The 23,139-nt window shown below is 42.6% G+C and overlaps 1 protein-coding gene across 1 annotated transcript in view; it reads right to left on the minus strand.

Moving 5' to 3' along the window:
* The window catches only part of SND1 (staphylococcal nuclease and tudor domain containing 1), a 987,097-nt gene that overhangs the window by 962,987 nt on the left and 971 nt on the right, over positions 1 to 23,139 (minus strand). Inside the window, exon 2 of the mRNA XM_089676965.1 lies at positions 376 to 525. Coding sequence (XP_089533091.1) covers positions 376 to 525 — 150 coding nt within the window. The remainder of the gene's footprint in view (positions 1 to 375; positions 526 to 23,139) is intronic.

The raw sequence follows: 23,139 nt of genomic DNA on the forward strand, positions 1-23,139 counted from the left end.
GGCATATTTATTTTAATGAAAAAAAAAAAAAAAAGTCCAGCCTTTAATATCACTTTCAAGGAACTGCTGACAGCTTGGTGGCAGATACAACATCCCTTCAGAGGTCCAGTGGAGTCACATCTTGATGTATTATGGTCGGTGGTCATAAGCGATATGGCTAATCCGTGTATATACACAAATTACACACCCCACTGCACAAAATCGAAAAGCTTCAGGCATTTAACCCATTTAAACCACTTGCTTAAAATGAACTCCAGCAACTTCAAGCAAAGTGCACTTGTCTAATACATGAAACCTGTTGCTTATTCTTAACCAGAAAAAAAGTGCAAGCTATGTAAGCTAAGGCAAAAGGACATAGAGGTGGTTCATGCTTACCTCATCTGGTACATCTTTTGCATCTTGCTGAGAAGCAGCAGCTCTGCGTGCCAGTGCACCAGCACGGATGTTACTGAGGTTGATTTGACGTTCAGGCGGTGGACCTCCACGTGGCTGTCCTCTCACAATTATGGCACATCCAGAAAGTACCTAAAAAAATAAATAAGTACCTTTAGAGCTGATACACACGTGAAGTGCAGATTGAAGCTCAGGTTTCACAGCTAATTGACAGTTATTCAGCGGGTCAGGTTTGCATCACGTCCAGGTCAGGATTCTACCCTGTTCACAAATGTGTGGTTTAGAAGCGTCTCCCACTGAAGTCAATTGCCTGTGATCCACACCTGAACCAGACCGCACTGCTCAGAAATCAGACAGGACACTCCTTCAACCCGCACTGAATCTGCACTGCCAGTGCACCATAGGAAGCAATATTATTTCACGTCATGCGGATTGGATGCAGTTCTAAGCGCATTCAATCAGCATATATGTGTAAACAGGCACCAAGTCTCAATGGGGCATAATACTGTGAGTAAACGTTAAACAGTTAATTTGGACCTAGCTGGTCTAAACAAAACATTTCAATCAACGCATGTAGCAGCTATCAACTAAGAACATATAAACTATATGTAGCATCAACTTTATAAAGCGCTGTATTCTGGCATCTGGATAGGGACTTCTCATCCCACTCAAAATAAAGTCAGGCTGAGTACTGCTCAGCCATTAACAGGAAGCTTTTTTTCTGAATACAAACCTTCCTCTGGCTGAGGTGGAGATCATGACACGAGAACCTCCCACATCGAAGTTTGTTAATCAGAGAAAGCGTATTATAAAAAAAATACAAAGCTTCCTGTGAATAGCTAAGCAACTCTCAGGCTGATTGGATTTTGCTTCAGGACAGGACAAGTCCCAATCCTTATATGGTAACAAGTCACTCCATACAAAACCAACAGGAATTCTAAGTAAAGATGGCTTCCCAACTAATCTAAAGCCACCAGAAGTGACCTGCAGCACACTCTTTGCATATTTCCACTACCACTTGTTTGAAGGCTTCTACCTGTGAGATGGCTTTGGTGCAAGTCCACACAACTCTTAGTATTTGATAGAATGGTGACGTGTTAAAACTCCTTATGTTTTTACTGCTCCCTTCAGAGCTCCATTAGAGAATTTAATCCTCATTCAATTCTACTAACAGAAGTTTTACCTGACTATGGAAAAAGATGGAACTGGAAAAGAAAAAAAAAAAAAATCAGAACGGGTTTAACACTCAAATAGATGGCTTACTTCCACACTTTCCTTTTGTATTTACATGCCCTATTACATACTTTTTTTTTTTTTTTTTACATGTTTTTGACAATGTTATAGTGTGGAAACCTGCACCTCGTTTCTGCTTTAAATAGTTATAATTCAAGGAGAGGAAAGGAAAAAAAAAAAAAAAAGACGGGTTAACTTAGTCTTACCTTACTATAAAAAGTACACCTGTGGTGATGTAGATTTAGTAAATCGGCAGCAAGACAGGATGTCAGGGTAAATCTCAAATCTCCCATATAGGAGGTTTCAGTCCTAAAATGCATCTGGAAAACCTTATAGCATCATTTCAGCCAGAACATTTTTAGTTTAACAGTTAAGATGCTGTTCAAAGTGAAAGCGATTAACCAGGACAACTACAGCCTGAACCTACTGTATATTCCCAGAAGCTTTTCATATAATGGAACCACCAAGTTGATTAAATTCAACTGGGCATGTCAGCTTCATCAGTTTGGAAACCCTCCTTAGTATAATGTGCGAACTATACCCAGGTGTTTTGACAAAATGTCAACACTACCCATAATGTATTTGGACAAAATACCTGCCTTGATACACTTACACAACACCATGGTGACTGGATTTAGTTGACTGTTACATGTGTGCATATAATTGCTGAGGAATGTATTTAAAACACAGCTAAGTATTTGGATTCAGCATAAGGCCCCTTTCACACAGAGCAGACTTTGTTCCAATGGTCAGGGTATCCACTCACAGATCCCCTGCTGATCAGCTCCATGTCTGCCCAGTTTATGCAGAGCAGACTGACAAAAGCCTACTCTGCTCTATGGCTGGCCAGGTGTAAATGTACTCTTGTCCATTTACACCCAACATTAGTCCATTCAGCTATACAAGCATAATTAAAATGTTCAGGGTAGTTAAGTGTTCATGTCCCATTTATATTTCTACTGTTCGTTTACACCCACCAGTCTATAGGGCAGAATAGACAGTATAATCAGGTCCACCTGACAGGCAGACCTGATAGGAACGGTCACGTGAAAGGGTCCGTACAGCACAAGTTCAGTTCGAATTCAACTACTACAAGCTGCATAGTCATTACTACTGTATAGACCAATACTGTATAAAAAGACTTTGAAAAAATCCACAAATGTTTAGTTTTGTGATGTACAGAGAGGACTTGAGACTGACATCAGTTACATTCAAGGTGCCAAGATCTATAGCTAAACATTGTAAATGGTAACCTTTAAAATGTGAAAGTACAATAAATTCTTCTAAAAACTGGTCAAACATCCCTACTGTGCAGGTTTTAAAAGGGTGGTCTAAACTGGCTTTTATCTAGGTGGGAAAAGAAATGTCTTTGCTGACACTAACTGGGACAAGATCTTGATATTTACACAGGACCTGTCATCCTAGGCATAGGAGCACAATTATAAAATTCTATTGGTGGTACTGCTGCCTCACAGTACTATAAAATATTGACCCTTCTATCCTGGACACGGTCTTCAATCACCATGACACATTTGGAGCACCTGCCCTCTGGTTCATCCACTCTTGGATAACACATTGCTTAATATTTCAAACTGGTGGGAGACAAAATACCAAACATTTTAAATTTTAGACATTTAATCTCTGCAGATATTGCAAGATGGTAATGTAAGCCAGTTACCCAGTCTATGGAGAACAGGGCATGCAAGATGACTACCTGTCACATAGCATGATTTCATGGAACATTAGTAAATAAGATTCCTTCAAGAACACATTGACTGTATGGTATTTCAAAGATTTTTTTTTTTTTTACAAGATGCAGTATCTATAAATAGAACTATAAAATTATGCTGTTGGCCTTCTCTCCTTTAGTCGCTCAAAACCCTTGAGGGCCAGGCCCAAACTGGGACAAAATATATGCCTGGGCACTTTTTGGACTGAGCAGCTCCAAGCCCAGGGGACCCTTTCCTCAGAGCCCAGTGGCAGAACGCCAGGGCCCAGTCGCAAGAGCAATCTGTGCGACCCTGGTAGTTCCGCCACTAGTGTCAGGAGAGGGGCAGAAAGAAGGAGAGGGGCAGAAAGAAGGAGAGGGGCAGAAAGAAGGAGAGGGGCAGAAAGAAGGAGAGGGGCAGAAAGGAGAGAGAAAAAGGAGTGAAAGGAAAGACAAGGCTGGCGGGGAGTGTAGGCAGGGCAACTTTCACTCTCCTCCCCCGTCTGTGGTGGGCAGGGAACTGTCAGTACTGGGGACAGAATATGACAGATCCCCTGCAGCAGTTGCATGGAGAGGGAAACCCGGCGGCAGCACTGCAGGAGATTGGGGGGGGCGCGGGGGAGCACAGGAACCCAGGGCATGCAGGACATGGATAGGAGGGGCTGCCGGACAGAGGATCCGAGAGATGCATGGTCCAGTTCCCCTATGTGCTGCCCTGGTCAACCCTCCTATCCAGGCAGGCCCAGAGTGCCTTATGGCCAGTTTGGGCCTGCTGAGGGCAAATATTAGATGCTTGGATGTAGGTTTTGTTGATCAAGCTTTTCCTGCATTCTTGCTTTCTGCCTTGTAATATGCTTTTATCTCTGTCTTGAATAGCTGACATACCACACAAAGGGTTAGCACTGTGATTGATATGCATACTTGATTATGCCTTCTTTACACTTACAATAGGTGTTTAAACTTTCACCCCTTTTGGGAAAGGTCACAATATTCCATCAGAATGTTTGTAAATGCCATGCAAGTCCACATATGCAACAGACAATTGTCTCAACCTACAAATGTATGATTTCCAATTTTCACCACTGCTCTAAGGTTATCTGTGGAGATTTACAATCCAACTTCAAAACCACATGTTCCATTTTTGGAACTCAAAGAAATGCCTATTTAACAACTGCCAATATAGCAGGCTGAGCACAATTTTCTAAGATTGTTTGCCATGTATGCCCTGGTAAAGAATCAGCTTTTCTAGTACTCAGCAAAGTTGTGCACTTTTAGGCAATTTTTCTTAACCCCTATTATGGAGATTCCATAGCAAAAGAAGAAATCTCTACAAAAAGGAATACCTCTTAGTTGTCACCAAAACTGGTGTTCCTCATTGTAAAGTTTACCCCCACCTCTTGGCTTGTGACAACTGAATACTGTATTTCCAATCACTGTTTAGTTGCAGAGCTCACCAGGACAAAGCAGGTGAATTTACCTAACTGGAATAGAAAGAAAACCAGAGTTAGACTTACTAGTAACACTGTTTCCAGGAGTCTTCAAGGACAGCCCCTAATAGAGATGGAACTCCACCTACTAGGACAGGAAACTCGTTGCCAATTCTTTAAAAAGGCGGTCCTACAGGAATGTGGCCAGTCAACTCAACGGCAAGACTAATCTGAAATTATACAACATATACAAACACAACTCAACTGATTCAACCATAGCAAATGTGGGCAGGAACTGGCTGTACTAGAAGACTCCTGGAAACAAAGTTACTGATAAGTCTAACTCCAGTTTTCCACCAGTCTTCCAGGACAGCCCCTGAGGATAAACAAGAGCTTACCAACATCAAGGGGGACCACAGCTTGGAGGACTTTCCTCCCAAATGCCTGATCCTGACTTGCTAGAGCGTCTAGGCAATAATGCCGAAAAAAAGTGGAGAAACTTGACCACGTAGCAGCACTACAGATTTGCTATGTGGTTGCACCAGCTATTTCTGCCCAGGAAGTAGACAGCACCCTGTTGGAGTGAGCATTTAAGGCTGGTGGAGGACTTGGGTCTTCCTTTAGCCACCTTGCAATAGTGCCTTTTGACAACTGTCTTCCAAAGAGGATAAACAAGGATTCTGATGACCTAAAGGGCTTTGTGGCCTGACCCTTATGAAACGCTGACACTTGGAACAAAAGCTGGGTCAGTCCACAGAATTACCCTGTCATTTAAAATCCGTAGACAATGTTCTTGTACAGTTGGGGCTTGAATTTCTCTTCAGAAACCAAGCTGCTAGATTCAGCATAGCTACATTTGGACAGTACCGGACCCTTAAGAAAAAAGGTCCTGCCTGAGCAGAAGAAAAAAGGGATGATCTGCCAGGGAGGTTAGGAGAGAAAACCAAGCCCTCCTGGGCCAATGGGGTGCAATCAGGATTAATGAGGTATCCACACCCATGAATTTCAATAGCACTCAAGGAATCAATTGAAAAGGTGCAAAGGCATAGCAAAGCCCGAATGGCCATGTGTCTTCAAAAGCCAAATGTGTTCTGGGACCATTGATAGTGGTGCCTCCAACTTTGGACATCTGTTGCAGACAGAATCAGGGTGGTCATCAAAAGAGAAGCTCCTCAACTTGCAGGAAAAAAGATCTCCTAGTTCTGCCCATTATTTTAGTACCATATCTGTCACTTTATAGACAGGAAAAACTGTTTTTTTTTGTTCAAACTTTGATACATTAAATCATGCTTAGAGAGTTCAATGTCGGCCTCTTAGATTTCCATGGTATCAAATGGCCCCTAATAGGTCATCCACCTCTTCCAGTGAGACCTTGTATTTTCCTGCTTTAGAGGCCTCACCCTGGCCCTCTTGTTCCAAAGCAAAGTCAGTATTCTGGGGTCCCACCCACAGGGCTACAGAATCTATTTCATGCGACTCGGCCAAGCCTGAGGCCACTGGAAGCAAAGAAGACAGCACTTGTTCAGGCTGACTAGTAGAAGCTGTAGGTACATTTACATCCAAAATGAGCATACACACCATTTTGAAAGGTGGATTACAGAATTGTACCTTTCGTGAAAAAAACTTGCATAGGGTTGTTTGCATAGGGTGACTCCACATCGACCCTAAACAGGTTTGCAATACATTGGCGACAGGGATTATTTATAACTAGGGGAATAATCTAGTGCTACAATTGGCACACTTCCTCTTTGTGGACTTGTTGTCCACAGCCACCACTTCCCCCTAGAAAACAGGAATGGAGAGGCCTGTTACAAACCACACAGTGGACCCAACCCTGTACAGCCAGTGCATCCCTTTATGCTCAAAAAAGGTTGTCAAATTTCTCCACCAGGAGTCAGAGTCCCTCAGAGCTTTCCACCAAATGAACAAAAGCTACACAGCTCTCCGATAGCTCCGCTATCATACCTGCATCGCCGGAGCTTGGGAGAAGTCCTCCATACTGTCCCCCACATCATACAGCAAATGATGCTCTAAAGCCCTGGCCCTCCCCTTCCTTTTGCACCCCAGGAGGCCAGAACCTCCAAATGTCTCATCCCCAGGTAACCTTCCAGGCTACCGCTGCTGGAAAGTATGTGCATGCACTCCACCGGCCACAAGAAAACTAAACTGCCAAGGATGGATGCCCTCCAGCCCCACTCCCTCACCAGGCATTGGAAATAGGCGGGAACGGATACACTGCAGAAGGAACCCAGGAGGGAAAAAAAAAAAAAAAATCTCCTGTACAGGTGAGTAAACTACCTCCGGCACCCCAAGATATGGAGTCCCTCCTGCTAAAACACTGTTCCTACAGGCAACGTGCCTCCACCGTCTGGAGGAAACAAATGACTGGACGAGTTCCTGTAGCACTGCCTTTTAAAGGATTGGAGGGGACGTGTTTTCTGTCTTAGTAGGAGGAGCTCCATCTCAGGGGCTGTCCTGGAAGACAACTGAAGGGAAATATACATTTCTATTCCTTCACCAAGTCAACTCTTGCGGTTATGCATAAACTTGTTCGCGAATATATCTATTTGTAAAAAAAAGCTGAAAGCTAGGAACATAGACGCATTCATGGAGTTCAGTAATCATTGAAACAATCAACATTTTTAAATGCAGTGTTAAGTTCCTGAATTTCAGCAGGTATCCACCTCTTGCAGTTCCTCTATAAGGTTGGTTATACATTATACAATTTTCTTGTACAATGTTCCTGTAGATTTACCAAACCATATGAGGTGAGACCTAAACACTTTCAATTTGTATGCAGACAAGCTTTTTCACTACATAGTTGAAGGTAATTCTAAAGGAAAATGAAGAAAACTGTGTGAGTATGGCCAGCTATAGGCTTGAGTGTAAGAGGAATAAACAGTGCAAAGAGCCAATCAGTTCATATACTGACAAGCATGCACACAGGAAAAGAGGAAAGCAGTAGAGAAACAGATAAGCTGATCACTAAGCTTCTTCTATCTTCAGTCACAGACTGGGGTGGGTCCCAATAAGCCTGATTTTAGAGGATGTGGATTGAAAAACTGATGTCTAGTGTCAAAAACCTAGATTTTATGTACCTGTAAAACCTTTTATTTTTAAGTTCAGTACAGGACAGAGGTCTTAAAGGATGGGTTATATGCTGCATCTTCATGTGAGAAACACAAGGATCACCAATTCCAATACACCCCTCTCCCCTAGGACCTGGACTTCAACAGCTATCCTGTAAAAGCCAGATACCACAACAAAAGGTCTGGACAATTCGGAAAAGGCCAGGACAGCTCCACTAGTGTGAAGAAAGTCAAAGAACCAAGGCTCTTGGTCAGTTTAAGGCCACCAGAATCACCATATCTCTTTCCAATGCAATCCTGCGACGCACCTATCATAAATTAAGCAGAGAGGGGGAGGAGAGCATAAATCAGATAAAACTTACCATGAAGTTACCAGAGCATTTGCTGCAAATGCTAGAGGACCAGGGGTTCAGTTCACTAAAGGATTTTGCCATACGATATGCGGTGCAGACTGAAGCTCACGTTTCACAGTTAAATGACAAAGTAGTTCAGTGGTTCATGTGAGGTTTACATCAGGTTCAGATCAGGATTGTATCCTTTTCACTCATGTGCGGTTTAGAAACAGTTCCCAAAGAAGTCAGCCTGTAATCCGTACCTGAACTGGACTGCACTGTTCAGAAATCGTACAGGACTAACAGCTTGCATGCCGCCCTATAGCAGAAATACTGCTACAGGGTGGCACGGGTGCACAAAATCACGTATATATAAACACGAGTTTGCAGCTCCAGGTAGGGGGCACACGCGTGTGCCCTACCCACGCTGCCATTCACGCCCTCAGCTGTCAATCACAGGGTCCCAGACGGGGACTTCTCGCCGACACCCAGTGATCGCAGAGTATCTCCAATGTAGGAGAGACCGATCTCTCCCCTGTCAGCTCCTGCACACTGCCTTGTATGGCTCTGCATAGCAGAGCCATAAAAAGCAGTGTGCTTACAGTGAAAACAATCACAGCAGTTAACCTTTTGATCACTCCACATGTTAACCCCTTACTGCCCAGTGCCATCAGTACAGTGTTAGTGCTTTTTATTAGCACTGATCACTGTATTGGTGTCAATGGGGATGACAGTGACACCAAGTCAGTTCCCCCCAGTGTCAGAATGCCTGCCATAGTCCTGCTATAAGTCACTGATCGCCGCCATTACTAGTAAAAAAAAAAAAAATTCCAGTATATATACCACCATTTGTAAACGCTATATCTTTCAAGTAAACCAATTTACACATATTGGGATTTTTTTTTTTTTTAGCAAAGACATGTATCAGAATATATTTTGGCCTACATTTATGACAATTTTATTTTTTTATTGGACATGTATAAAGTCAAAAATGTTTTTTTTCTCAAAATCAAATAAAAAGAATTGCCACTAATGGCACTAAGCAGGAAGGGGTTAACATCTGGGGCGATCAAAGGGTTAACTTTGCTGTTTCACAATGTTTGCTGTGTGTGCTTCACTGTAAGCACACTGCTTTGTATGGCTCTGCTATGCCGATTTCATTGCGATTTGCAAGACACCTGACACAGATGTCTATGCAAATCACAACAAAAGTAGTGCACGCACTACTTTAGAAATCTGTGGGGCTCCGCACCGATACGACCGCTCTAGTTCCAGTTCCATATGCCCTGGTTGTCCACTAGCACTCCTCCCAGCCTGACATCTATGGTGATCAATTTTTACTTCTGCTTCCTCTAAACAATTTTGATAGTTTCCCTGGCGTTCCCCCAGTGTTATTGCTGACCCCGATGGGTGTACAATGGGCAGAGACTTAAAGTATAAGTACAGCATAAGCAAAACTTTTTCATTTTAGATAAAGGGAGGGATACAACCCCTGTAAGGTTTATTTTTGCCATCTTTGTCTCATTGGTGAGATTTCCCTTCACTTCCTGTCTCATAGCCAAAGAGGAAGTGAGAAGATATCTCTGCAAAAGGAATCTCGTGGGGGCCCCCCAGGTCACCAGAACTAGTATCCCCATTGGAATATTTCCCCCTATTACTTTTCTGGACAAACCAAAAACAAAGGATTTTCTTTTACTTTCAATGATATTGGTAAACAGGACAGAGGGTGAGACAGCAATAAAAACTGGCAGGTCTTCTAATCCATCTCCACTATCAAAAAAACTAAAAAGGTTTTTCATTAAAGTATACTTAAAAAGCGAGCTTCTGACCCACAAATTAGCAATTCCTCACTCACGGAAAATGTAATCTGATTTTTATCACAAGCTAGGTTGGGCAGGTTACCCACACCTGTTGGTGAAGGGTAGGCACATGCTAGTCCTTCAGAGTAGCATGTGTGCAGCTATAGACATGTAAAAAGCATTAAAAAAAAAAAAAAAAGATTGCTTCACTACCAACAGCCATGCATCACTACCCACAAAATCAAGAGCTGGTAATGCATTACATGTCTTTTTAATCTCATGTGGCTTAACTAGTTAGCATGGGGGAGTCTCATTCATTATCAGACTTAACCAGCCAAATCAGTAAGGCAACTAGGCTCTGCTTAAAGCAAAGGCTGGAGATTTCAGGGACTGAACCTGGGGCCTCAGATGCAGCACGCATGCACTCTATCAGCAAGCTACATCCTCTTCACTTACACTACAGAATGATTTAGCACCAGATTCCCAACATGCAATGCGCTCTGAAGAGACACTGCTTTTTTGTGGATGTGTCCAACCCATATTCAGATGTGGCCAAGATATGGGGAGGCGGTGGAGGGCATGCGCAAATGCCAAGCTGCCAGGGCCATCCCCATTAGCGACTGCATTAGCCACATTTCTGAAGCTGCACCAAGATAAAACCCAGGCGAGGAAGCTGGAGCCTCAACTATTGACTAGACCATGGCTTTAATAGCCATGCAATTTAAGCCAGTGACCAGGTAGTAAAATGGAACACTGACCCTTGGGGTAGAAGATCCAGACAATCTGAAAAGGACCACAGTAATATAAAATCAGCCTCTCGAGGGGTGCCATGAGGTTTCTTCAAGGGGGCCTTGGAAAAATATCTAAAAATTACACAAAAATTTATTTAAGCCAGCGGGTAGAACAAGCCTGCCTTTTAGTTACACAAAGTCACAAGTTTTCATTGTGCACCATTACGAACTTCTAGCCACCTGACAACCAATGACATCAGTTGATAAGGATGATGTCAGCTGCCAGCACAGCATCCTAGTTTGATCCTCCCCTGCCCCTCTTCATATGAATGCTTTTTCCATAGAAAACCTTTTACTAATAACCAGGAATTAAACTTACACCAAACCCTCTTACAAACCTTCCTTGTAACAGGATTACTGCATTAGGGCCTGAGCCACCCCTTCTGATAGTCCTCTTGCTTTAAAGTGGTTGTAAAGGCTCAAGACTTCTTACCTTCATCATTTTATGCATGAAGGTAAAAAACCTTCTCTGCGCAGCAGCCCCCCAGCCCCCTTAATACTCACCTAAGCCCCTCTCGATCCAGCGATGTGCAACGAAGTCTCAGCCATCCCAGGACTCCCTCTTATTGGCTCCCGCTGCTGTCAATCACAGCCAGTCAGCCAAAGAGCAGAGGGGGTGCTCCGTGTGTGAATGGACATGGAGCAGTGGGTGCCCTCATAGCAAGCTGCCTGCTGTCGGGGCACAGACAGGAAGGATTAGCCAGCAGAGCCTGCGGAGGACCCGAGAAAAGAAGGATCTGGGCTGCTCTGTGCAAAACCACTGCACACAGCAGGTAAGTATAAACTTTTTTAGAAAAAAACATTTAAGCCTTTACAATCGCTTTAATGATCTCCTGCCAGACAATGGTCTCTTGGGTTTAGAGAAAAATAAAGTACTATGGTGTCCGTTTATGACACAGAGAATAGCTGTGATTGTCTGCAATCAGAATGAGTATCCAATTCAGCAGCTGGAGGTTTGTTGCACAAGATTCTGCATAGACTGTAGAAGTCTTCCTCATATTATATCCCCTGCTAATCAAGGTGTCCGTTTATGACACACAGAATAGCTGTGATTCAACAGATCTCAGCTATTCTCTGGTCATTCACAGTTCATGACACTCAGGAGATCATGTTCAGCCCTTCTCTGGAGATCTGTGTTCTCCCTACAGATTCTCCAGCCCAGAGATGGAGAATCAGAGGGACCGAAAACTAAGCAGAGATAATTTACCTCTGTTTAGTAAACTGATCTTTTACTGTAATCGAGAAAGATTATAGTAAAATGAGCCGTTTTCCAGAGTTTGTAGACTGTTCTCCAGCGTTTGGAGACTGTTCTCCCTTCGTTCGGAGAACTGCTTCATAAACTGCATTCACAGGAGAACTGTGTTCTCCAAGAATGCCAGAGAACTGAGCAGCGATCTATTACCGCTGGTTCATAAACGGACACCTATATTCTTGTTCTCCTGAGTATTTTCAAAGATTAAAATTTTAATTCTCTTCCTTATGTAACCTGGTCCTCTAGACTGGAGTGATCCAAGGAAACCTAAGTTGCTATTTCCTGCTGTGATCACTTTCACAGACGAGATCACCTTATCCAGACGCAACATGTCTGAGGACATCACAGCATACTAATTGGTTGGCCTAGCTGAAGCTTGCATCTCTAAGGAGCATACAAAAGGTATGAAAGATGAAAACCATTTCATCTTCAACAGAAGAAAAAACTTTGGATGGAGAGCAGCGGACTTTACGCAATGATCCAATGCATGCACTACAGAGGGGCTTAGCATAGCTTGAAGGTATCCTGGCAGCACATCTGGGACACCTCTTACTGGAAGTTAGCTCATCTTTCTCTATGCTATACTGGACCCTTAGCCTGAAAACAAAGACCCCTGAGGGAAGCACAAGGTTCCATCACTAAACCCAGCCAGTAACAGAAGCAAACAATTAACCATTGTACCAAAGGACGAGCCAACAAGGACCCACTCCAAGGGGTCCCAGACAACCACCACAAAACCATACAGGGAAAGCAAGGGATATCGACCATTGCCTACTTGAATACTAGTCATGCAATTCAGTGAACCCAGGCTTGAGAACTTCTAAAGTTGCATCAATAGTGCTACTGGAAATTGCACGAAAACTGCAATAAAATAATGAAGTGATATGGGGGAAAAATGCAATACAAACACAGCAAAAACGCATTAACTGTTGCATTAAAGTTAACGCAACACTGGAAAACCGTAGCAAAAATACGTGTTTTTGATGCACTTTTCATACAGAGCAATGTTAAAGTAGCCTAAGTGTTTTGGTCCAGGGCCCAGTCACATCAGTAGAGACAGGTTACTGTGAGAAAAACTCATACTGTTGTAAAAATGCACTACAGTGTAACAAGGCACTACAGTGCTTAATTTTTCCTATCTTCAATTTATGCTGTTTCACAAAAAGTCACAATAGAAAATTTACAAATATTAAATCAATATGGTTTTCTTTTAGATCCAGTAGGCATTCTCTAAGGTTTGTGTTTTTGATTGCCAAAATTGATTTTAGCACATTTTCAGCTAGAAAAATTTTTTAACACTTATGCAAAGCAGAAGTTCAACTTGGGAGGTGAATGGCGCTGCCTTTAACTGTAAACACCAGAAAGATTGAAAAGCCCCCCCCTATTCTTAATTTAAAGAACCTTTAACAATGTACGGGTGAGGAATTTTTTTTTTTTTAAAAAAGCAATTACAAGCACCATTACATTAAACTGAAAACCATTTTGGCATTGGGTGGGAAAAGGAACGCTGTCCCAGAAGAGTCGCAAATACCAGTGCTGGTAAGTGTAACCAAGGTGTTCCCAAATCATCCAGGACAGTTACTCAGGATGGATAAAAATCGATTACAGAAAAAAAAATCATGATTTTTTTTAAATTTAACCACTTGCCTATCGGGCACTTTACCGGTATACCCCCTTCGTGCCCAGGCCAATTTTCAGCTTTCAGTGCTGTTGCACTTTGAGTGACAATTGTGCGGTCATGCAGCACTGCACCCATATTATTATACAGTATATAGTGCCAAAAGGTTTGCTCAGCGCTGTACATTATAGTGGGGGACAATACAGTAACCCATATGAATTTTTAATTTTTTTCACACAAATAGAGCTTTCTTTTGGTGGTATGTACTCGCCACTGGGTGTTTTTATTCATTATAAACAAAAAAAAGCTAAAACTTTGAAAACAAAAGTTTTTCTTTGTTTCTATTATAAAATTTTGCAAACAGATAATTTTTCTCCTTCACTGATGTGCGTTGAGGCTGCACTGATACGCAGCACTGATGGGCACTGACTGGCAGCATTGATCAGTGCCCTAATGATCAGTGTCGATCCGTCCGACAATTGCCGGTTATCGGCAGTACTTTCCTCACGTTGTAACAGCATGAGGAAAGTGCAGCCAATAACCAGCAACTGAATTTACCAGTGATCTGTGTCATTGGACACGGCTGATCACGTGGTAAAAGATTGGCCTTTTACCACATCACGTGATCAGATGTGTCCGTAGGACAGCGATCATGGAGAATGCCGGGTGTGTGCCCCTGGGAGGGTGCGTTCTCGGAGGACGTCATGACACCCTCCCAGAACTGGCCGGCCTCCGTGAAGCTGTCATTCGGCTATCTGCGGTCAGCAAGTGGTTAAATCGGATTTTTAGCAAATTTATTTTAATAAAATGCTTTTGGAGTAAAAATCTATCTAAAAGATAGTTCTCTATTTAAATTGCATTAATAATTTAGACTATGCAGCATGAAATGAGGCTTAGTTATGTAGTATGAGCTGTATATTCTGCAATATTTACATTTTTGGTCAACTCATTCAATGAATCCAAGCTGAGAACTTGCACTGCATTGATGCACACAATTGCACAGTAACCATGAGAAAAAAAAAACAAAGAATTAGAGTAGTTTAACTATGTGATTAACCTAAAATCTGTTCTGATAGCTGTTTTGCTAGCCTGACTGCTTATTTGGTTTGCAAAAATTAAAGATTCTACCAGCAAGAATGAGTCGGATTCCTTACATTTAAAGAGCACCTGTCATTTTAGATCCCTCATGGCAGCGCTTGTTAGCGGGCATCCACTCACCTGCTGCCGCCACAACGCTCACCTTGATATGTCACTGCTGCATTACCAGCCGTCCCATTAACCACTTGCAGCTCAGCCACTATAGAAATACGGCAGCAGGGCGACACGGCTGGGCAAATGCACGTTTTAAACCGCGCTTTTGCAAAACAGGTAGGGGGCGCGCACGAGGCTCGCCGCCGCCCTACCTGCACCGCCAATCCCGGCCGCGGGTGTCAGTCGCCGGGTCACGGCCGGTCATTACCGGCTGTGTCCCGCCGATTAGCAGCAATCACTGACAGAGAGCAGGGCTGCAGTAGCTCTGCTTTCTGTCAGTTCCCTGACAGCTCCTCCTGACCAGGAGAAGAGTTTATCTCTCCCGTTTAGCTTGTCCCGTGCAGTACACACCCCGCCTCCTAGTAAAACACTCCCCTCACACAGTTAACCCTTGCAGTGCATAAAAAAGTTAACCGTTTCCTCTCCAGTGCCATTAGTACAGTGTCAGTGGTTTTTTTTGCACTGAACACTATTGGTGTCACTAGGGATGTCAGTGACCCCAAGTCAGTCTCTCCCCCCCCCCCCCCCCCGTGTCAGAATGTCCACTGAAGTCCCGCAGTCCTGCCATAAGTCACTGATCGCCACATTAGTATAAAAAAAAAAAAATTTAAAAATTTAAAATCCGAGTATCTTTCCCGCCATTTGTAAACGGTATAACTTTCACGTAAACCAATTTACACATATTGGGGTTTTTTTTTTTTTTAGCAAAGACATGTCACAGAATGCATTGGATGAAATTTATGACGAAATTTGATTTTTAAATTTTTTTTACTGGACATGTTTAATAGCAAAAAGTCCAAAATGTTTTTTTCCTCAAAATTGTCAGCTTTTTTTATAGCGCAAAAAATAAAACCGCACAGGCAATCAAATACCACAGAAAGAAAGCTATATTTGTGTGAAAAAAAGGACATAAATTTCATTTATGTACCGTATTGTATGACCGTGCAATTGTCTGTTAAACTAGCGCAGCGCTGTATAGCAAAAAAATGGCGTAAATTGCAGTATCTATACCATAGTTTGTAGACGCTATAACTTTCACACAAAGCAATCAATATACACTTTTTTTTACCAAAAACATGTAGCAGAATACATTTTGGCCTAAATTTATAACCAGCTTTGAGTTTACTATATATTTTTTATAGCTGAAAGTAAAAAACATCGTTTTTCTTCAAAATTTTTGGTCTTTTTGTTTATAGCGTGAAAAATAAAAAGCGCACAGGTGATCAAATACCACCAAAAGAAAGCTCCATTTGTGTAAAAAAAGGACGTAAATTTCGTTTGGGTGCAGCATTGCATGACCGCGCAATTATCAGTTGAATTAGTGCAGGGCCGAGTAGCAAAAAGAGGCCTGGTCTTTAAGGGGGGTAAATCCTAAGGGCGGCAAGTGGTTGAAGAAAATGGGACTGAGTCAACAGCGGGTCAGAGGAGGAGCCACTCAGGACAGAGATGACAATTACTCTTTAAAAATGATGATTTAAATCGAGCCTTTTCACTAGTGATTTAAATCAAAACCACCCTGCAGCTACTGGAGAATAAATAAGTAAACATACTTTGGGGAAGGGGAGGAACTAATGCCTGACACCTGCCCTCTAAAGAAGAAGTCCTGGCTAGATAATTCCAAGTGACTTGAGGACCGTATCACAGTCTTGAAGAATTCTTCCCACAAAGCTCCTGCCTCTTTGCTACTGTAGCAGCCATTGACTCTGAATGTGCTATAAATCTAGCAGGTAAAGAGCAGAATAAATATAAACTGAAATAATAGTGTCTCCAAACCAGGCCATGGTACTCTAGGAGGCACTGAGCCCTTAAAAATGGGACCACTATATATGACTAGATGTTGGGTAGATTCCTTGCTAATCGAATTTCCATAAACCCTGAAAGGGCCACCTCTGGCGCCTTAAGGCTACTGGGCAACAAACTGTAGGAATTTATTATGAATGTATGCAAATTCTTTTTGCCAGGACCCCACCTACCCTTAAAGCCATTATAAATTTACCTACCTGCCTTTCACCTAAGATATGAAACCCAATTCCAAAAAGTTGGAACGCTGTATAAAATCTACATAAACAGAATGAAATGAATTGCAAACCTCAAATACATTTTATTCACAATAGAAAATATATCACATGTTTAAACTGAGATGAGGTACAATTTTAGAGTACCAAAAATAAGGCAATTTCAAAACTGATGGCAGCAACAGGTCTCACGTTGAGAGGGCAACAAAACTGTTTTGCAACCAATTAGGCTAATTGACAGCAGCTCAGGAACATGACTGAACATAAGAGCATCTTGGAGTCAGAGTGTCTCAGAAGTAAAGATGGGCAGAAGTTCATTTAGATGCAGCTTTTCTCAGATTGTACGATTTCAAAAAGTAAATTGCAGAGACTTTAAATATATCTACAATATAGAATGAGATTTCGAGAAACTGTGCGCAAAAGACAAGGCTGAAGCGCAATACTGGATGACTGACCTTCAAGCCCTCAGATGGCACTGCAGTAAAACCAGGCGTGATAGGCTCAGGAATACTTCTAAAAACACTGGCTGAACACAGGTCACATGACCTCTAAAAATGCAAGGTAAAGCGCCATCATGCAAACATGATCAAGAAACAGCACTGTCTTCTCTGGGTCAAAGTTCATTCAAAATTGTCTGTTGCAAAGTGGAAAACTGTTCTGTGGTCAGAAGAAATTTCAAAGTTTGACATTTTTAGCAACCATGGGCGCCGCATCCTCCAGACTAGAGGAGAAGGACCTTATGGCTTTTCAGCGCTCAGTTTAAACGCCTGTGCCTCTGATGGTTAGGGGCTGTATTCGTGCATATGGAATGGGCAGCTTGCACATCTGAAAAGACACCATCAATGCTGAAAGCTATATCTAGGTTTTAGAGCAGCATATGCTCCCATCCAGAAAATCTTTCAGGGATGGCCTTGCATAATTCAGCAGGACGATGCTAAATCACATTACTGCATCTATGCCCAAAAAAAAAAAAAAAAGTGCTTAACTGGCCTGCTGTCCAGACCTTTCACCTATTGAAAATATTTGGTGCATCTTGAAACGAAAGAAAACAAACCCAAGACTGTAGAACAGTTAAAATCCAATATCAATGTGAGAATGGGACAACATTACTATGTCAAAACTCCATCAACTGGTCTCAGTTCCCAGATGTTTACAGAGTTATTAAAAGAGGGGATGCTACAGCGTATAAACTTGGCCCTAACCCAAATATGAGACGCATTGCTGCCAATTTCAAAACTACCTTCTCAGTTTAACCACTTCCAGTCCAGACACTTTTAGCCCCTTCCTGTCCAGGCCAATTTTCAGTGCTATCACACTTTGAATGACAATTGCGTGGTCATGCAACACTGTACCCATATGACATTTTTAGCTTTTTTTGAGACAGAAAGGTTTATTTTGGTGGTATTTATTCACCACTGGGATTTTTTTTTTTTGCTATGTAAATGAAAAAGTCCAAAAATTTTGAAAAAGGGTTTTTCTTATAAAATTTTGCAAATAGTATTTCATCATAAATCTTGGCCAAAATGTAATCCGTCATCTTTTTAGTAAAAAAAAACAAAAACAAAAAACAAATTAGTTTATAACCAAAAATGATCATTTTTAAACTTTTTTACTTTTTTTACATACTGTCACCCTAGCAGTACAGTGTCACCATGGTGACACTACTTGTGGGGGGTGATTTTTTTTTTCTTTACACTGATTGCTTTTACACCCATAAAGGCTGTAAAATCAATCATTTCTCCTCTATAGCTGCATTCTTGCAGCCATTGAGAACTACTGTGTGAGCTGTGATTGGTCACAGCTTGTCACATGGTACAAGGCTGTTGTGAATAGCCTTGTACCATGTGACCTCTGATGATTCACAGATTTCACACGTAGTAAGCAATGATGTCAGAAGTGACATCTTGCTTACTACTCTGCATGTGATCACTGATTGGCCAATCAGTGATCACATGATCGGGACTTCGCACAGAGGTCCCGTCTGATGATCGGTGTTCCACTGTGTCCGGAGGACACAGCGGGCACCGGATCGCAGTGCTGTGCGCTCCCAGGGAGCACGCACAAGCAGGGTGCGGGGAGGCCATTTATAAACAGCCACCTGACCCTGCACTGCCACCATCCGGCCGTTTATATACAACTGCTGGACAGGTGGTGGTTAAACTTTTTTTAGCATCCAACTTTTTTGGAATGAGGGTTGTATATTTACCATGTAGATTCATCATGTAATTTGTAGTCTGTAGAGTTCATAGTAGAATAAATCTACACATAACAGCATCAGTTATTTGAAACAAGGCATGCTTCTTTCCACTACACAGGTAAATGAATGACCTCTGTGGGCTAAAGCAGTGTTTCTCAACCCTTTTTCAGTCAGGGCACCCTTTAAATTTTTGGACAATATCAGGGCACCCAGTTTAAAATGTAAAAAAATTATTCCAATAGTTTTACCCAAACAGCAACATCCACACGTGTAGGACACCCAGTGCTAGAGGTGATTTATTCTTCCAAAGCAAATACACTTTTGCACACTGGTACTGTCTAGTATTACAATGTTCCTCTTCTCCTTCAGTTTCTCTCCCTACGTCAGCTAATATGACCTCAGTGCTGATAGAGAGGGGCAAACAAGGATGCTGTGCAGGCGCCCAACGTACTCAACTAATGATGTAAACTGGTTGTTAGGATGCCAGCAGCTGGCAGGTTGTAAAAGTGCACAGTGAAAGCCTATGGCTTTGTGTAACTAAAAGGCAGGCTTGATCCACCTGCTGGCTTGTATACAATTTTTGGGCAGTTTTTAAACATTTTGCCAAGGCACCCTTGAAAAAGCCTGAAGGCACCCCAAGTTCCTGGGCACCCTGGTTGAGAAAGGCTGGGCTAAAGACTGACACCTCCTCTGAATAAATTACAAATGCCATGATCCCTGAGCCTTCCAGTCTAGGGTTTGTACAAGTGAAAGGCATTAGCAGATTACAACTGTGGAAGAGGCGTTTGTTTCATAAAACATTTGTAGTTCACCCAGAAATGGCAAGGCATGCCTGTGACCCGAAACAAGAAGTTGCCTGTACCCCTGCTGAAACAGGATGGACATCAGCCACAACATTAGAATTGCAGCCACCATGAGTCCAACATTACAAGGTAAGAAACCAAAGCCCTCAAAATCCCTTATGCAAATGGAAGATTCTAATCCTGTTATTAGCATGATGCATCTCATACAAAGCTTGCTATATGAACAGAAATCTTGATCACACAACCTCCACATTCTCAGCAAGTTAGACTACCTTAAATGTGTAGAAAAGCCTTGCTCAGGGCTCAAAAACCTAAATCAAAAATCACTTGCTATGGGCTTACCTTAGGAAGTAAGCGTGGACCCCAATATAACACACACCCAGGATGCTACAATGCTACCCGATACCTTCCTACGTTGCTTCATAGAGGTGAAGTTCTTCAGGCTTGATGTATGGGCCCCACATACAGCTTAGAACCCACAGCAGTACATCCTCCACTCCTGCAGCCTTAAGCTTTCAGTGGCCAAATGCTTCTAAGTGGCTGAAGGGGGCCCAACAACCACATTTAAGCCAGGGAAAACATGACAGTGTACTCCTGAATGGTTGGAACACAAATACTAAGAGGGAGAAAGGGGCTTTTTATTTTGTGTTTCCTAGTGAAGGCTGAGCCAATCTCTCAAGTAGCTGTCCTAGAAGATATGGGAAATGGTGGATTACAGAAAAGGCTGCCCTGATGGAACCCAGCAGAATAACTTTTGAAGAGGTTACCATAGTTTTGATTTCATTAACCTGTACTGGGGCAATTTGTTGAACATTTAAATAAGATCAAATTCCAGTAGTCGATAAATTTGTTTCTGGCGACTACTTTGGAACATATTTACAATTCCCCATGGAATGATTGAAACTACCTGAAATTTCCACATATATAGCCATCCTAAATATTAACCAAAGGCTTTATTTAGACTTGGATAAAGCAGTAGGGATAAAAAAAACCCTGTCTGATTTTACTGCTGTGTCCTTGTTGGAGAGATTTACTTTCTCCTGATCGATGTCATGTGGAATGAAAACAAGCAAATGAAAAGGGAAATCTTCCAATGGATGCATCTTCCACATGGGCGGTAGATTACCATCCTCTGAAAAATAATGTATGGTGGATCAACTGCTATTTGCCAGCCCTCTGCCAACAGCATGAGCTAAGCCTTACCGTCACATTGAAAGATCATCTCACTTCTAGTCAATTCTACAGGACAGAAATGAAGAAACCTCTTTAAGGAGACATATGGCAAATATCTGTTTTAGTTCTCTACTTTAAAAGAAAGTCTTTGCTTACCTTAAAGAGAAATTACATGCAATTTAATAAAAAGCATAAGCTATGGTTCCCGACTTAGCGTAACTAGACCCAAAAACAAAGACGTAATATTAAATATTACCAATCATTGACGTGTTTACTGCTTTTTCGTATTCTTCCTTTATTTTCAATTGCTGATCGGCCAGTAACCTCCTGTCATAGGGTGCGTAGTTACTCCACCACTGCATCTATTGCAGACTCTTGGACAGCAGCATTGTCAGTGTGAAGAGTGGTGATAGATGGACTAACAGATTTAGACAGACTTCACATTTGTGACTAATTTTAAGCAGTTGCAGCAGTGTTTTTTTAACCATTTTGGGACAAAGGCTTTAGATAGATAATGCTGACCATTGTAAGCACCCATGAATGTTAGATGTTTTGTCTCAACCCACATTGCCACCTTTGCAGGACAGCTTGGTCTGTTAAAAGCTGACAAGCAGCAGACTTACTGGCTGGATCACCAGGTAATAAAGCTCAGTTACAGGAGGGACTCAAACAGACTGTTAATGCTATTGAAAGTGAACTATACATTTTTCTTTGATTTGGTCATAATTACACTACAGAAAAAAAACTCATGAGGCCCAGCACAGTCATTAAGTCTTCACTGCCCATTGAAGTTCCTGTGCTGCCACCTCATTTTTGGGAACTGGCTGTCACGTACTGACCATTTACAGGAGGCTCCCCAATGTGCATTCAAAAATTGGCCAGCTGGGGTTGACTAATCCCATAGCCACCTGGAATTTAAGATTATGGGAAGGCCGAGCGGGACTTTGTTGCCTAGGTAAAGAAAAAAATGGAAGAAAGTACCTGCTGAAAAAGATACCTGCAACACCCGGCCTAAAAAAATTCCAATATATAACAGAGTACGTCAGATGGAAGCTATGGGGTAAATTACAAGTAAAGGTCAACTTTAAGAGATGTCACACTGAGAACTCTACTGCAGTACAGCAATAATTTTGTGGCAGCAACAGAATTTCCCCCATGTTTTGTTGCTATGAAGGGATGAAGGCAATGAGAGGAAGCCACTAGCCATAGGTCCGTAGGCAATAGGGGGACAGCCAGCAGCACCAGGAAGGGTCCATTAGTCATCGGGTGGTGGGTGGCAGTTGGCAGTAGGGCAGGGCATTGGTCATAAGGCTGTCACATTGGAGTGGCAGCCCCTGACCACAGGGCTGTCAGCAATTGGGAGAGCAGCCATCAGCCACTGGGTTGTCAGCAATTGGCCACTGGGCTGTCAGAAAATGGAGATAACCCTTGGTCACAGTCCTGTCAGCAATTGAGGGCCAGCCATCAACCACAGGGCTTTCAGATTGTGAAGGGAAAGCCCTTGGTTACATGCCTGTCAGCAACTGGGGGACAGCCATTGGCTAAAGGGCTATCAGTGATTTGGAGGGGGACAGCCCTTGGCCATGATCCGTTCAGAGTCTGGAGAGACAGCCATTGGTCACAATGCTATCAAAGATTTGGGGGGGGACAGCCCTCAGCCACAATCCTGTTAGCAATTGGCCATGGGGCTGTCAGTGACTGGGAGGACAGCCACCTGCTATTGCGCTGTTTGTAATTGGGGGAGGAGAGAACAGCCATTGGCCAAAGCAGATTTTGGGGGGATAGCCCTTGGCCATGAGTGTCTCAGCAATTGGGAGGAAAGCACTTGGCCATGAGCCTGTCAGCAACGGAGGTCAACCATTGGCCATGTGGCTGTCATTTGGAGTGACAGACCTCTGCCAAGGGACTATCAGCAAATAGAGACAGCCCTTGACCGCAGGTCTATCAGTGATTGGGAAGGAGAGACCTCAACCATGGGACGGTCAGTGATTGGGAGGACAGTCATTAGCCATAGGACTCTCAGATTGGGGGGTGCAGCCATCGCCACAGGACTATCAA

The sequence above is a fragment of the Staurois parvus genome, unplaced genomic scaffold (genome assembly GCF_062004578.1).
Source record: "Staurois parvus isolate SC_StPar_1 unplaced genomic scaffold, SC_StPar_1.0 ptg000175l, whole genome shotgun sequence".
Lineage (NCBI taxonomy): Eukaryota > Metazoa > Chordata > Amphibia > Anura > Ranidae > Staurois > Staurois parvus.